Raw genomic sequence first — 15,472 nt, forward strand, 5'->3', positions numbered from 1 at the left:
CGGTGCAGGGGGAGCTGCCAAGTCACCCCAGTGTTCAGCCCTGCCCTGACTGGCACCAGCACTGCCCTTTCTCACACATCTCTGGGAAAAACAAAGGTGTCAGGGTGTAGTTTCTAAACAAGGAACCCTTGAAAAGATCTGTTTAGGACCTGACAGCAAAGTGACTCAGGAGCAACCAGCACAGGAGTGGGCAGGAACTGTTGGCCAGAGGTCCATCTCAGAGGGGAGGGTGAATATTTTAATTTTATTTGACACTACAGAGGCGTTTTCTGGGTTGGCCTCTGGATTTTTATTCTATTTCAAGATCACCAGCAACAGGGCTGTGTTTGAGTGCTGCAAATGAGGCCTGGATGGCCCTAACTCTCCTTGCCTTAGTGCTCAGGGGCTGGTGGGCATTGCAATGTCTGCTGATAGCTACAGCTGAGACTAAACACTGAGTTCACTGTCAGAAATGCACTGTGGGTGGCACAGATCAAAAGAGGAAATTGCAATTTTACTGATAAAATTCAGAAGGAAATATGAGAAATGAAATTTATAGAGCATAACTTTTTAGTAACAAGAATCAGATCTGTTCCAGAAATGTCTTTGTGCACTGCCTATTTTAGATGTATCTGCTTGTGGTTTCATGGGAGCCTGAAAATTCTACTCAGCCCATCATTGTCACACCTGCAGTGTCAGGGGCTGCAGGAGTAAAGAGGACCCTGCAGGGAGGCTTCAGATCTGTTCCCTAAATCCCATTCTGAAAGGAGATTGAATGAGGGAGACCCCAGTTAGTTCTCAGTGAGAGACAGACAGCTGCAAGCAGGTCCAACCAGCACACTGGATTTACACCATCTGGTCTCTGCTGGAGGGTCCCTCTGGGCTCTGACACTGTCCCAGACCCCTCTCCCAGCCCCTCGCTGGCCCAGAGGAGACACTGCCCGTGCTGGGATGCTCAGGGAGCACTGGGCTCTTGCCAGTGGCTTCCCTGCCCAGCCAAGCAGAGCTGCCTAAGCTTCTCATCCATCACCAGCCCCAAGTCCTTCTCCTCTTTGGGGCTGCTCTCAATCCATTCTCCACCCAGCCTGAGTTTGTGCTCCATAATCATGTGACAAACTGTAATACATGCAAATAGAACAGAGTGAGGCTAAGCCTTATCCTCCCAATGCCCAGAAGCAGAGGAAGCTTTTTATTCTGAGGAGGTTTTGTGTTAGGGACCAGAGTCGTGTCTGGGCCTGTCATATTTGGTCTGTGGTTGTGCTCGTCAATGTGGTGTGAGAAAACAGTGCAGAGTTTGCCTGTGGAGAACTGAGGTCTGGAGAAAGAGCCATCAGTGAGAGCTGGAAGTGCTGAGAGCTTGGGCTGTGCCCCAGGAAGAATGACGGGCAGAGCCATTGTTGTCCCGGAGTCAGCCCCTTGAGCTGCTGCAGCCTGGGCTGGTGCGATGGGCACGCAGGGGCTGGTGCTGCAGCTGGCAAAGCTGCCCTGCAGAGAGAGGAGCCAGGAGGGGTGGGCTGGGCTGGGGGTGAGGAGGCCCATCTGGGCCTGGTTTGGTGCAGGGCACGGCCTGAAGGGGCACTGCCTGCCTGCCCTGCCGCCAGTGCTGCTGCACCTGCTGCTCCTGCCCCACGGGCTGGGGAGATTGCAGGGCTGGGGATGTGCTGTTTGTGTGCCAAGGAACAGGATCCATTGGCCTGGGGAGATTGCAGGGCTGGGGATGTGCTGTTTGTGTGCCAAGGAACAGGATCCATTGGCTTAGGGAGATTGCAGGGCTGGGGATGTGCTGTTTGTGTGCCAAGGAACAGGATCCATTGTCCTGGGGAGATTGTAGGGCTGGGGATGTGCTGTTTGTGTGCCATGGAACAGGATCCATTGGCCTGGGGAGATTGTAGGGCTGGGGATGTGCTGTTTGTGTGCCAAGGAACAGGATCCATTGTCCTGGGGAGATTGCAGGGCTGGGGATGTGCTGTTTGTGTGCCAAGGAACAGGATCCATTGGCTTTGCTCCCCAAGAAATTTGCTTTGCTACCTCAGCTGTGTTTTAGTGTCTTTATTTTGTGCTGAGAATCCTCCTGAACCTGGAACATTGGGAACAACCTCCTTCTCCCTATTTCTCATTTGGGTCTCATTCTGAAGCACCACCAGCTCACAGCCCTGATCTTCACAGCTCCCCGCTGTGTCATTTTCCAGCCCCCACACTCGCATTTTCCCCACACTTGAGACACTTGGACCATTCTATGAAACAACCACAAATTCCCAACCTTGTCCCCTCCTTTTTCTTTGTGTTTTTGGATGTTAAGTCCAGTTTGGGGATGGCCCCACAACCCTCCAGCAGTACCTGTTTATAGAGGTACAATGAGGTTTTTCTCATGTATCCAAAACCGAAGGAAAAAAAGAAGCGGAAAAAAAATCAGGAAATTGCCTCAGTTTTTTTCAGCTGCAGGAAACAGGATAAAAGTGGATAACCCCAAAACCACAAGGACCCCACAGGGGGAGCAGGACAAGGACTCCAACCCCTCTCCCTGAGCAGCAGCACCACCAACAACTGAGTGGGACCCCCATTCCCAGCTCCCTGCAGCGCTGAGGGGGGAGGAGGCACAGCTGGGAAGGAGGGAGGGGTGGGGGAAGGGGTTTGTTGGGTTTTGTTCTACTTGTGTATCCCTGTGAAAAGAGACACACTGAAGACAGGTTAATGGAGAAAGATACAGGGTTTTATTAGAAGAAGCTTCCACGTTCAAACCCAGGGGGTTTGACCCTCTGGTCAGGAAGTTACAGGGTTTATATACCCACTTTTAACAGTCAATCAGAATTCTCATTTTTCTTTTATGCCCACCCAAAAGTTCTGCCAATCTACCCCCTTCATCATGGGGGGGCAGTTGGGCCTTCTCCTCTTGTTTGTCTTCTGTTATCTTGCAAGTGTCCTGTTCAAAACAGCTCGGCCTTGACAAGGCCTGCCAGCTGGTGGGAAAGGCACTTTAATATTCAGACTTCAGATCAGAGCAACGTAGCAGAGACTATATGAGTCTAACACCTTCTAAAATTACATTAAATTCTTCGGTATCAGGGGAAGAGTCACACCCTGCAGTCAGTTCTGCAGCTTTTGGGCACTTTCTGGAGAGTCAAAGCCGAGATTTTGGAGAGTCAGAGGTTTGATTTGGAAATACTGTAAATCCTTCACTGCTTGGAAAGAGGAAAACGTGCCAATAACCTGGGCTAGTGGAAGATGTCCCTGCCTGTCTTGGTTTGTGCTGGCAAAATGCCAACCCTCCAAGTACAGGGTCAGAGCCTCCCACCCCCCAACACCAAGGAAAGGGAGGAAAAGAGAGGGGAAGGAAAAAACCTTCAAACCACGTTTATACTAAAACTACTTATATTTTACAGACAGAAAGACACAACTAGGAGAGAGTACAAATACTCACACAAATTAAGAGCAACAAGGAACAGTTCCTTACTTCCTAGTACACACACAAAGTCCACTATTCTAACCCCAAAGTATCTTAAAAGACTCAGTCCCCAGAAAACCAGACCCCAGCAGAGAGAGAAGAACCCACATCAAACATTTTACTTCCCAAAACAACTGCTGGGCCGGTGCTGGGCTTGGTCCTCCCCATCTCTCCTGGGACTGCACCGTGTGTGTGTCCTCTCGGCAGGAATGCTGTGGGGTGACTGCCCAAACCACTCCCACACACTGATTCTACTTCCCTGGAAAATGATGTCGTAATATGGTATGGAATAAAACACTATTGGCTGGGAGGAGCCAGCTGTCGGCTTAGCCCAGCCCAGATCAGCTGACAGCCCCAGGCCTAGGCTGAACTTCAAAAACCTCAAATTTAGGCCCACCTAGGTGAACCTTTGACACTGCCCAGGGCAGGGCTTGGAGAGGGATGAGCTTTAAGGGCCCTTCCAACCCAAACAATCCTGTGATTCTGTGAATTGAGCTTGAGGAGTTAGTTAAAAACCCAACTCCTCCTCTGGACATGGATCCAATTCCATCCCCCTGCCAGTTTAGGGCTGGTTTAGAACTGGTTTAGAGCTAGTTTAGAGGTGGGTTAAGGCTGGTTTTAAGGCATTGGTTTAGCGCTGGATTTAGAGCTAATTTACAGCTGCTTTTTGGGCTGGTTTAGGACTGCTTCTAAGTCTGGATTTAGGGCTGGTATTAGAGCTGATTTAGGGCTAGTTTTAGGGCTCACTTATTTCTGCTTTAGTGCTGGGCAAGGGCTGGTTTAAGGGCTGGTTTAGGACTGGTTTTAGTACATGTTAAGAGCTGGTTTAGGGCTGGTTTTAAGACTAGTTTTAGGGCTGCTTTAGTGAGACATTAGAGTCAAGGTTTTCAATACCTGTATAAACACCAAATTATTTTTAAGTGCTCTGAGCACTCAAAAAGTCAATTTGACACATTAATTGATCAGAATTATTATATTCTTTATTATAATAGTTGACAATATTATTATAAGTATATCCTATTACAGCTCCTACAGTCTCTCACCCCAGTTGTAAGTACTGAAAAGTGTGGCATAAAAAAGTGTGCCTCCACATTTTGGGATTTTTGTAGTTTGGAATTATTATGTAAATTCTCTCCCCTGTCACTAACTGCCCATGCCAGTAGTTAACAAAAACAAGTAGTTACTGCTGATCCCTTGGGTGGGGACAGGTTGTCTCTTTTGGTTTTGGGGACATTTTTTCCATTCTTAGCTCAGCGGAACGCAGGAGCAGTGTGTGTGCTGGGTAGAGGAGAAGCCATCTCCTGGCTTCTGCTGGCTGCCCCAGACTGCTCCTGCCTGCTCGCTGCTGCTGTTCTTGGTGAGATGCTTTTTTTTTTCCTCCTCGCCACGGCTGTTCTCCTGGTTCCTGCATCTGGGGTCCCGGCCTCTGCTCTGGTCTCACCGCTGTTTGCAGCATCACGGCCTGCCCGCCCCGGCTGGGGCAGCGACCTGGGAGAGAGAACTTGCAGCTGCTTTTCCAGGACACACAGCGGTTTGTCGCTTCCAGTTTTCCTTCTTCATTTGGGACAAGAGAACACAGAGAGAGACACAGAGTTCATCTGGGAACTCACCCTGCTGCCAGCCGGGCTGTGACCCTGATACTGCCATAAGTGTAACTTTTCCCCAGGAGAAAACCTGTTGGTTTTGGGGGTTTTTGTTGTTTTTTTTTCCTCTTGTGGTTTTGGGGAAGCGGTTTGCTCTGGTCTGTTTACACACACACACACACACATATATATATATATATATCAGTTAAGATTAGTTATCCTTCTTGTATTAAAGTTCTTATTCTTTAAATTTGATAAAGAGTGGCGTGATTATTGTGGAGGAGGCCCCCTCCCCCAATTGTGGGTAAACATTTTGGTTTTTCCCCTCAAACCAAGACAGGGATGGTGTCTCATACCTGTAATGTACCAATGGAAAAGGATAATTTAGGGACTGAGTTCCACAGTTTTACTTCTGTGTGACAGGAAGAAAACTCAAAAATATGTGTGTTCTGTCCCAGGTTGTTCCAACCATGCCAAGATCCAGGGTGTAAATATTATTTAGGATTAATCAATTCTCCAGCTGCACACCCAGTCACATTCTCCTTACAAGCAGGAGAAAGAAACCTCAGTGGGTAAAAGCTGATGCATGAACTGTAATTTTAGACTTGGAGTCTGAAAAGTTCTTTCTATCCCAGAAAATGTGACCAGCTGAGGGTGTGGATATCACTGGCTGCTCCAAGTTATTCCCCCAGTCCCACATCAATATTGAAAAGAATTAAATTTAAAAAGTTCTGTTACAATCCAGGTCCCAACAAAACTTCCCCATGCAAAGCTTTTTGATTCTCAAAGCTGATAGAAAATGGGAGATTTATTTTGCATTATTGGCAAGTCCATGTGTTGGTTTCCTGGGCAAACCTGGGACTTTCTGCTCCTCTGGTGCTGCTCTGCCCTCAGCCCTGGGCTTGGTGACCAAAGCAGTGAAGTACCAAGGGAGATCAAACTGGTGAGCTGAGGGACTCCAGGTTTTGCTGGGACTTGTCCCAAAGATCTCAAGGAGAGTTAAGGAATATTCATTTCCCAGATAAATTTGGGGCACCACATTTTTTGTTAAATATTGGTGTCAATGTTTTCAATACCTGTATAAATACCAAAGTATTTTTAAACTGCTCTCAGCAGCAAAAAGTCAATTTTATAAATTATTTTTTCTCTATTATTATATGATTTATTATAGTATTTTACAATATTACTATAAATACATATTATTATAAATTGCACATCAGCATTCAGACTAATACAACACCCAGAAAAAACCTTTTTGCATTGAGAAAAAATACTACTCCTTTTTTACATTTTTTTCTGTTCCCTAAGTACTTTTTATTCAGTCTATTCAGTCACTATTTTTTTTCCCCACCAGACTATTCAAATATTTTACTTCGAAGGACTTATTTTCTTTTATCCACTGTTTTTGTCACCCCCCACATGTGTAATGACATTATTTTCCTTATTTGCTAATTCTTTTCAGATGTAAGTAAAGCTCAGTGCAATTTTCAGTCAGTTCAAGGCCGCCTAAACCATATAATGAGAGCTATTCTGAGGGAATTGCCTTTAAAATTGTGTATTTTTGCTGGAAAATTAGTTCATTGTTAATTACTTTCAAATTGCTTGACCAGTTGTTCCAGGGGGCGTTCATGGGGATTCCAGGGTTAAACCAGACACCGTTTAAAATTCAAGTTACAAACCTGTCTCAGTGTACACAAGATGTTTCTCCTTCAAGGCCGAAGTCTAAGTTATAAGTTGTTGTTTTCCATAACTTGGCAGGTGGCAAGGCCAGACACGAACCAAAACTAATGGCATCTCATCACACCTGAATGCACAGGGGTCCCCCTGTGCAGGCTCCCCTTTCTCCAGGCCCTGATTTCAGGGTCCTGGGGGTCCTGGGGTTCCCCCTTTTCCACACTGCCCCCTCTCCAGGCTGCCGGGGGACCCTCACCTCAGCTATCGCCCCTCTCTGCTCCCCATCCCTACAAGTCACCAGGCATCTGGTGTCCATAAAAAGCTGCAAAACACTGAGATGCAGGCAAAAAATACCCTGACAAATATCAAAACTGCAAAGCATCAAGATTCAGCCAAAACCCACTCCCAAATATGTAGATTAAGCCAAAAAATCCGTCCCAGAAGTTCCACTCCTCTGGTTTTTTCAATTTGGGGTTCAGGGTTCCACCCTGTCTGAGCTGCCGGGGGACCCACGTGTAGGAGGACGGGCGGGAAATGTGTCCCTCAGCCCGGCGGGTAGACCCGTTCTCCCTTTAGCCCGGCGGGTAGACCCGTTCTCCCTTTAGCCCGGCGGGTAGACCCGTTCTCCCTTTAGCCCGGCGGGTAGACCTGTTCTCCCTCAGCACGGCGCCAGCCAGTTCTCCCAAACCTGCTCCGGTCGCCCTGGTGGCCGCGCCCTGCGAAAGTGGGGGGGGGCGGGGCCGAGCCTGGAACACCCCCGGGACAAGAGGAGGGGACAGCCATGCTCCTCCTTTTCCTCTTCCTTTTCCAGGGTTCCATCTGCACCCGAAGAAGTCTCCGGTGAGCGGGAGAACAGAGTGGGAAAGAGAAGGGGCCCCCAAACTCCACAGTGCCCCCGCTGCCCCACCAGGGGCCATAAGGGCTGTGCCGTGGAACACGAGAGCCGGGATGGGCCCGGACAACGCCCCCAAGGGCACCAGGATGTGCCGCTCCTTGAAGCCTGCGCTGGGGCTGCCGTGGGGCGGGGCCGGAGCTGCACACAGGGACGGCAAAGGGCCCCGACAAAGGGCTGCGGGACCCCCGAGCCGAGTCCCGAATACCCTGGGGGAGCTCTGGGGGTTTGGTTTGTGTTCGGGGGGATGGTTGAGAGACCTCAAAAGCTGAGCTGACAATGCCCCTTGGGAGGTATTGGGGGTCCTTGGAGGTGTTTTTGGGTGTCCCAGTGTCAGGTTCCGGCAGAGCCCCTTGGTGGGTGGGGGGATGTGGGGACCCCCTTGGTGGGGTTGGTGTGCCTGGGTCAGGCCCTTCATTGGCAGGTTGGGGAGTGGGCACCCCAATATACATGGGACTCCCAGCAGCCCAAACAGGGGAGCCCCCCCAAAACCCAAAGTGGAGAGACCCAGAGAGGGGGAATTCCTGTGAGGGATTTCTTTGGCTGAGTCTTGGTGCTTTTGGGCTGAATCTTGTGGGTGCAGTGGGGACACTGTGCTGGGGAAGGGGATTTCAGGGGGAAGCAGGGCCAAGGAAAGGGTTAGGGTTCGGGTTAGGGTTAGGGTTTAGGGGGTTGGAGGAGTGGGATGGGGAGTCCAGGGGTCCCCAATATTGAAGAAAGGGGATCTTGAGGTAGTGACACCCAGAATAGCTGGGAACAGGGTTAAAATTGCCCCCCAATGTTCCAAACAGGGCAGACTTTGTGGTCTGGAAATGCAACAGTGGGGTTCTCAGAGTTAAGAAAAAGAGGGGTGTAGGGGCTGGAGTAGGTGGGATGGCCAGGAAAGGGGGTGCAGGAGGCTATTGGTGCAGGATAAGGGGGTACAGGGGCATGCCAGTGCCTGGAAATGAGGGATCGGGAAGGTCCCGATGTCAAGAAAAAGCAGGACTAGTGGTGGGGAGAGGTTCCTGGGGGCTGCAGCTTGTATTTGTGACCAGAAAATTGAAGTCCAGGGTGTGGCAGGGTAAAGGAACAGGGAGTGTGGAGTTTGGGAGAGACAGGACGGTGTTACAATCTGCTTAAATATTGCAGACATAGCTTGGGTTCAAAATGTTTTCCCCAACAAAAGTAAAACTCAATCTATATTACCCTTGAATTCCAAAAAATTATATTTATTATTAGTTAAGGAATTGCTAAAAAAATGCAGAGAGAGAGGGAAATAAGAACAGTTCAAAAAAGTCTAAGAGTACTTTTTAGAAGCAAAGAAAACAGTTTACCATTAAAACCAACTTTTTCTGCCATGTTTGTTTGTGTGTGTGTGTGAGAAGCGATGTTGTCTCTGTTCCTGCAGGCAGAGGTGTGGAATGCAGCTCTTGCAGTGCAGATGTGATGCTCAGTCTGTGCTGCTCTCCCTTGTGCAGCAGGGCTGCTCCTCGCTCTCTGCAGAGCTCTCAGGCTCCGCGGAACTGGCCTTTGTGGGGCCACCAAGAGCAGCTGTATCTGCCTCCTCCTGTGCAGCCTGTCCATCTCTCTGCCCTGCTGGGCACACTCGGGAGCACCTGCAGCTGCACCTTTGTAAAGGGTGTGTGTCTGTCTGCCTTTGCTGCTGGACACACAGAGGACCAATTGGGCTCATCTTGTGGCACCAGGGGAGGCCACTGCCCCTCCGTGCTGCTGACCAGTGCTGGGAAGGGCTGGTGATTCTCTAACTCTCACAAACTCCCCTTTGTCCTGCAGTGTCACAGTGTCCCCTGGGTTCCAGGAGGCCCTGCAGTGTCACCGTGTACCCTGGGCTCCAGGAGGCCCTGCAGTGTCACAGTGTCCCCTGGGTTCCAGGAGACCTGCAGTGTCACAATGTCCCCGGGGTTCCAGGAGGCCCTGCAGTGTCACAATGTCCCCTGGGCACCCTCAGGCCCCACATCACACAGCCCTGGCAGTTCCCGCACCGGAAATATTGAGGCACTTTGGGGCACCACAAGAGAAGGAAGAGATTGAGTCATTGGAGAGTGTTCAAAGGATGACACCAAGATTGGCAAGGGCCTGCAGGGGCAGCATGTGAGGAGCAGCTGAGGGCACTTGGTGTGTTCAGCAGCACACTGAGGGGACACCTCATTGCAGGTACAACTTTCTTGGCATGGGCATAGGAGGGGCAGGCACTGATCTCTGCTCTGTGGGGACCAGAGACAGCACCCAGGGAATGGCTGGAGTTGTGCCAGGGCAGGGTTAGGTTGGATCTTAGAAAGAGGTTCTTTCCCCAGAGGGTGGTGGGCACAGACCAGCCCCCCAGGGCAGTGGGCACAGCCTCAAGGCTGACAGAGCTCCAGGAGGGTTTGGATGATGCTCTGGGGCACAGGGTGTGACTCTTGGAGATGGGCCTGTGCAGGGCTGAGGGTTGGACTCCATGATCCTTGGGGGTCCCTTCCCACTCAGCACATTCTGGGGTTCTGTGACACCAGCTGGGCTGGTCCCAGTGCATGAAGAAGCCCTGTCACCCCAGAAATACTCTGGGTGGTCACTGTGTGAGCTGTGTGGGGAGGGGTCCCAGCCCCACCCCAGCCCCACCCCAGCAGCCTTGCAGGAAGGGGGGACACCCTCCTGCAGGTGGGATGTCCACCAAAACTGGATTCCCCACAAGTCACTTGTCACACTTCAGAATTGGGGATTATAATCCCCCTCAGCCACCAGTGGAGCCAGAGGGGTAAGTGCAACCCCCAGAATAAGGGGGGGGGGGACTCCCAAGAGCCCCTAAAAATGGTTTAAAACAGCAGAAAGAACTCCCAAATGGGGTTATCTCAGCATCCACCAGAATGTAAGGGGATCACTTCAGCCACTGAAAATTAGGAGAGGGACCCCAAAAGAGGGTTATATCCTCCAAAATTCATGGAAAGCAGCAGGATTCCATCAAAAAGAGCTCCCTGTGTCCCTCCCTATGGGGCCCCACTGCAAGAGCTGATGTCACATGTCCCCCACACTCCCTCACAGTAACCCCCTCAGGACAGGAGGGGACCCCAAAAGCTCCCTCACTTTTTTCACACACCCCATCTCTTGTCTCCCAATCCCCACCCCATTCCCCTCCAAGTCCCATCCCAACCCTCCCAATTTTCACCCAAGCCCTCCCAATTTTATCCCATCCTCCCTGGGTTTGTAGCACCCCTTCTCCTGCTGCTGACTCCCTCTAAGTGGGTTTAAGTTGCATTAAACCATTTTGGGATGGAATTGAGTCATTTCAAGTTGACAAGGAGACATTTTGGGGTGGGATTGAGGTGTTATGAGCTGACAGATCAATCCCTCTCAGATATTGGACTGCAAAATGATGGAGAAATGTCAGTCGGTCTGGAGACCTCCAGTTTTGGGGAAGACTCTCCCAAATCCCAACAGAACCCTGAAATCTTCCTGAATATCCCTTTGAACCTCAAATTCCTGCCCAAGGTCCCAGGGGAATGGTGGAAATTTAGATGTCTTTGTTCAATTTCTTTATTTTAATCCCAATTTCAGGTGATTCTAAGGGATGAAAATGGATCAAATAAAATGAAAAAAACAAAATGAACCATGTGAATGTGCATGGGGTTGGGTTGGGGGGCCCACAGACAGGCAGAGCCACAGAAAATTGGAATTATGGAATTACTGAGTTTAGAAAAGTTCTGAAACACCATTCAGGATTCCTTGAGGCCACAAGATAAACTAAGGGTATGGAGCAGGGGAGATTTTTAGGATCAAAAGTCAGCAAATGCCCCTTCCCAATGAATTTCACACTTCAGTCTGTGTCCCCATATGTGATGGTTTTGATGTGTCAAAATGCCAAGTAATCATTTCAGAGGCAAAGTCTCCTCTTCTGTCCCCCAAAAACCAAAACACAGGACACAGTTCAGCAGAGCAATGTATATTAAACAGAAAACAAAATAGAAAGCAAAACAAATACAAACTACAGACTAAGAATAAAAGGTAGCAAGAACAAACAGGAAATAAATTTCAACTTCCCCAGTATCTTGGTCTCCCCCCAGGAGCTGTGCAATGCCAAGAAACTCCTTGATCATCCAGCAAGAAGAAGAAGGAAAATCTCTCCTCCCTCTCTTCTTCTATCTGAGATGATGTCAGAATATGGGATGCAATAGAGTTGGCCAGTAGGAGTCAGCTGGGCTGACCCAGCTCCAGTCAGCTGATTGTCCATGGCCTTGCTCTAAAAGCTACAGCCTAAATCTGGGCCTAACTAAACCCATGACACCATGGATGTTCCTCCCCCTGGGTTAATTCAAATGCCCATGGAGAGCCAGGAGGATGTGGAGACCAGCCAGGGGTCTTCCTAATGTGGGTCACAAGGAATGTGGGTGATAGAGATGGAGCAGCAGATGAAGCTTTTCCCACAGTCAGGGCACTCGTGGGGCTTCCCTCACTCGTGGGTCCGTTGGTGTTTGGTCAATGCAGCGCTGTTTGTGAAGCTCTTCTCACACTCATCACACTCATAAGGCCTCTCCCCAGTGTGGATACGCCGGTGCCTGATGAGGGTGGAGTTCTGTTTGAATCTCTTCCCGCAGTCGGTACAGCAGAAGGGCCTCTCGTCCCTGTGTGTGCGCTGATGTCTGAGGAGAATTGAGCTGGTCTTAAACCTCTTCCCACACTCGGAACACTCAAACGGCCTTTCCCCAGTGTGGTTCATCCGGTGGTTGATGAGCTCAGAGTTACGGATGAAGCTCTTCCCACAGTCCCCACACTTGTGAGGCCTCTCCCCGGTGTGGAGACGCCGGTGCATGATGAGGTTGGAGCTCTGGTTGAATCTCTTCCCACAGTCGGAGCAGCAGAAGGGCCTCTCCCCCGTGTGTGTGCGCTGATGTACGAGGAGATCTGAGCTGGTCCAACACCGCTTCCCACACTGGGAACACTCGTAGGGACGTTCCCCAGTGTGAATCATCTGGTGCTGGATCAGGTGGGAGCTCTTGCTGAATCCCTTCCCACATTCCAAGCATTTGTAGCGCTTCTCCCTGCTCTGAAGCTGCTGCTGCACCCCCAGCTCAGAGCTCTGGTTGACGCTCTGGCCATCTTTCCCACCCTGGGTGCCTCTTTCCTGCTCAGAGGACCCAAAACTCGGTTGAGAGCTTCTCCTCCTGAGGGATCTCCGTGGCTTTTTCTCCTCTGTGACTTCCTGCACTGTAGAGCTCTTCAAAGTGGCCTCTGCCACCAGGTTCTGCTGGGGGGATTTGTCCTCCATGCTCCCCGTGCTCAGCTCAGGGCCTGGGGCAGGAAGGAACAAGGACACTCAGGGCATTTGCCTCCGGCCCACAGGGAAGGCCAAGGACATCCCCCCAAACCCGGCCCCGGCAGAACGGCGTCGGCAGCGGGGTTGTCCTGCAGCCAGGGCCATGCTGGGCTGGAAGATGCAGCACAAGGCAGGGGCAAATGGGCACTGACTTCCTCCTCACCTGCCTGGGGGTCCCGGGGCATCTTCCTCTTCCTCGCAGCCTCCTCCTCCACCTGGCCAAGCTTTGGAAAGGAGAAATCCTGGTATTTTGGGGGAAAAAAGAAGGTGTGAGCACAATGCGTTGGGGGTTCCTCTTGCCCCAATCCATCTCTAGAAATCACTGGGCTCCTCGTGGCCTAAAAAACCTCTAAAACAACAAAGTTCAGACCAAAAAACACTCCCAGAAGTTTTTTGTCTTTGGCCTCTCTTCTTTGGGGTTCTGGGTGTCCCTCCTGTCCTGGCTGTTGGGGGTCTCCTGTGTACTGGGGGTTCTGCTTCTCAAGGGTCCCCACCCTCTCCAGGCTGCCGGGGGTCCAGGACCCCCCTACCTGCCCATTCCTGGTTTTCCAGCCCCCAAATCCCCATTTCTTTGACTACAGGATCCCTATGATCCCCCTTTCCCACACATCCCACATCTCTCAGAATCCACACTCCCTTTTCCTTTAACCTGACACCCCCTGGACTCCTCTTTCTGTGTACAGGGACCCCCTGCACCCCCAATAATCTTTCCCCTACTCCAGTCCTGCTTTTTCTTCATCTTGAGCCCCTCCTGTTCCCACATTCCCAGGCACCGGGGAACCCTTGCACCCCCTTATCCTGCACCAATATCCACCTGCACCCCCTTTCCTTGGCATCCCACCTTTTCCAGTCCCCACACCCCTCTTTTTCTTGACTCTGGGATCCCCACTCCTGCATTTCCCAGACCACAGACTCTCCCCTTTATGGGGCACTGGGAATTCATTTGAACCCCTTTTTCTGGCTATCCTGGGTGCCCTTACCCCATGAGTCCCTTTGTTCGACATCAGGGACCCCTGAAACCCCTTTCCTGAGCACAGAGTCTCCCTGGACCCCCCATTCCACTTCTTCAAGCCCCTACAGCCCACATTCCTTGGCCCTGTGACCCCCTGAAAATTCCAACCCCCCTGCACCCACAAGATTCATGCAAAACATCAAGAGTCAGCCAAAAAAAGCTCTGCCAGGAGTTCCCCCTCTTTGGTCTCTCCACTCTGGGGTTTGGGGGGGCTCCCCTGTTCAGGCTCTGGGGGTCCCATGTGTACTGGGAGGTCCCCTCCCCAACTTGCCAATGAAGGGCCTGACACAGCCACACCAACCCCACCAAGGGGGGTCCCCGCATCCCCCCGCCCACCAAGGGGCTCTGCCAGGAACCAACACTGGGACAGCCAAAAACACCACCCTGGTACCCCAATAGCCCCCAAGGGGCATTCCCAGCTCAGCTTTGGGGTCGCTCAAGCCCCAACCATCCCTCGAACACAAACCAAACCCCCAGAGCCCCCCCAGGCTATTCGGGGCTCGGCTCGGGGGTCCAGCAGCACTTTGTCGGGGCCCTTTGCCGTCCCTGTGTGTAGCTCCGGCCCCGCCCCGCGGCAGCCCCAGCGCGGGCTCCAAGGAGCGGCACATCCTGGTGCCCTTGGGGGCTTTGTCCGGGCCCATCCCGGCTCTCGTGTTCCCTGGCACAGCCCTTATGCCCTTGGTGGGGCAGCGGGGGCACTGTGGAGTTGGGGGGCCCCTTCTCTTTCCCATCCTGTTCTCCCGCTGACTTGAAACCTTCTCGTGTGCACTCGGAGCACCAGAAAAGGAAAAGGAGGAGCGTTGCTGTCCCCTGCACTTCTCCTGTTGATGTTCCTGGGTCGGGCCCGCTCCCCCCATCAGCAGGGGAGGCCCAGCAGGGCAGACAGAGCAATTTTGGGAGGCGTTGTGGGCGACAGGGTTTGAGAGAACAGTTCTACTCGTCCACCGGCGCCGCCAGGTCTGCCCATGGAGGGGCAGAGAAGGGAGGGAGGCCCGCGGGTTAAAGAGAAGGTGCGCCAGAGGCAGCAGGTCTACCCAGGGGACCGGGAGACAACAGGTCTTCCCAGGGGACCGAAATGGAACAGGTCTACCCATCACCCTGAGAGAGAACAGGTCTACCCACCCACCCTAATACACGTGGGTCCCTCGGCATCCCAGACAGGGGAGGACCCTGAACCCCACAGTGAAAAGACCAGAGGAAGGAAACTTCTGGGAGGGGTTTTCTTTTGGTTAATCTCCATAGTTTGAAATGAGTTTAGGATGAATCTTGATGTTTTGGAAGTTTGATGTTGATGAGGGTTTTTTTGGCCTGAATCTCGGTAGTTTGGAGCTTATTATGGACACCAGATGCCTGGTGACCTCTGGAGATTGGGAGCAGAGATGGGTGATAGTGGAGCTGGGGGATAGTGGAGCTTCTCCTCTGACTCTCTGCTTGGGGTGGTGATTCCAAAGGCCCCTCTCTCTCCAGGTTGCTGAGGGTGCCTCCTCTCTGGAATCCCTGTTTTGGGGTCCCAGGGGTTCCCGAGCACCCAGAGCAGAGGGTCAGGGGCAAAAGTACCCCTGGGACTCTCAGTAGTCCTGAGTAGGATCCTGAAGAGAGG

The 15,472-nt window shown here is 51.6% G+C and overlaps 2 protein-coding genes across 2 annotated transcripts in view; one reads left to right on the forward strand and one right to left on the reverse strand.

The window, feature by feature from the left end:
• The window catches only part of LOC139684145 (uncharacterized), a 1,342,464-nt gene that overhangs the window by 1,117,969 nt on the left and 209,023 nt on the right, over nucleotides 1–15,472 (reverse strand). Inside the window, 1 exon segment of the mRNA XM_071579746.1 lies at nucleotides 12,001–12,627. Within this exon segment, the coding sequence (XP_071435847.1) occupies nucleotides 12,001–12,627 (627 nt within the window).
• LOC139684146 (uncharacterized) overlaps nucleotides 1–15,472 on the forward strand; it is an 800,710-nt gene that overhangs the window by 478,264 nt on the left and 306,974 nt on the right.

Source organism: Pithys albifrons, chromosome 32, assembly GCF_047495875.1.
Source record: "Pithys albifrons albifrons isolate INPA30051 chromosome 32, PitAlb_v1, whole genome shotgun sequence".
NCBI lineage: Eukaryota > Metazoa > Chordata > Aves > Passeriformes > Thamnophilidae > Pithys > Pithys albifrons.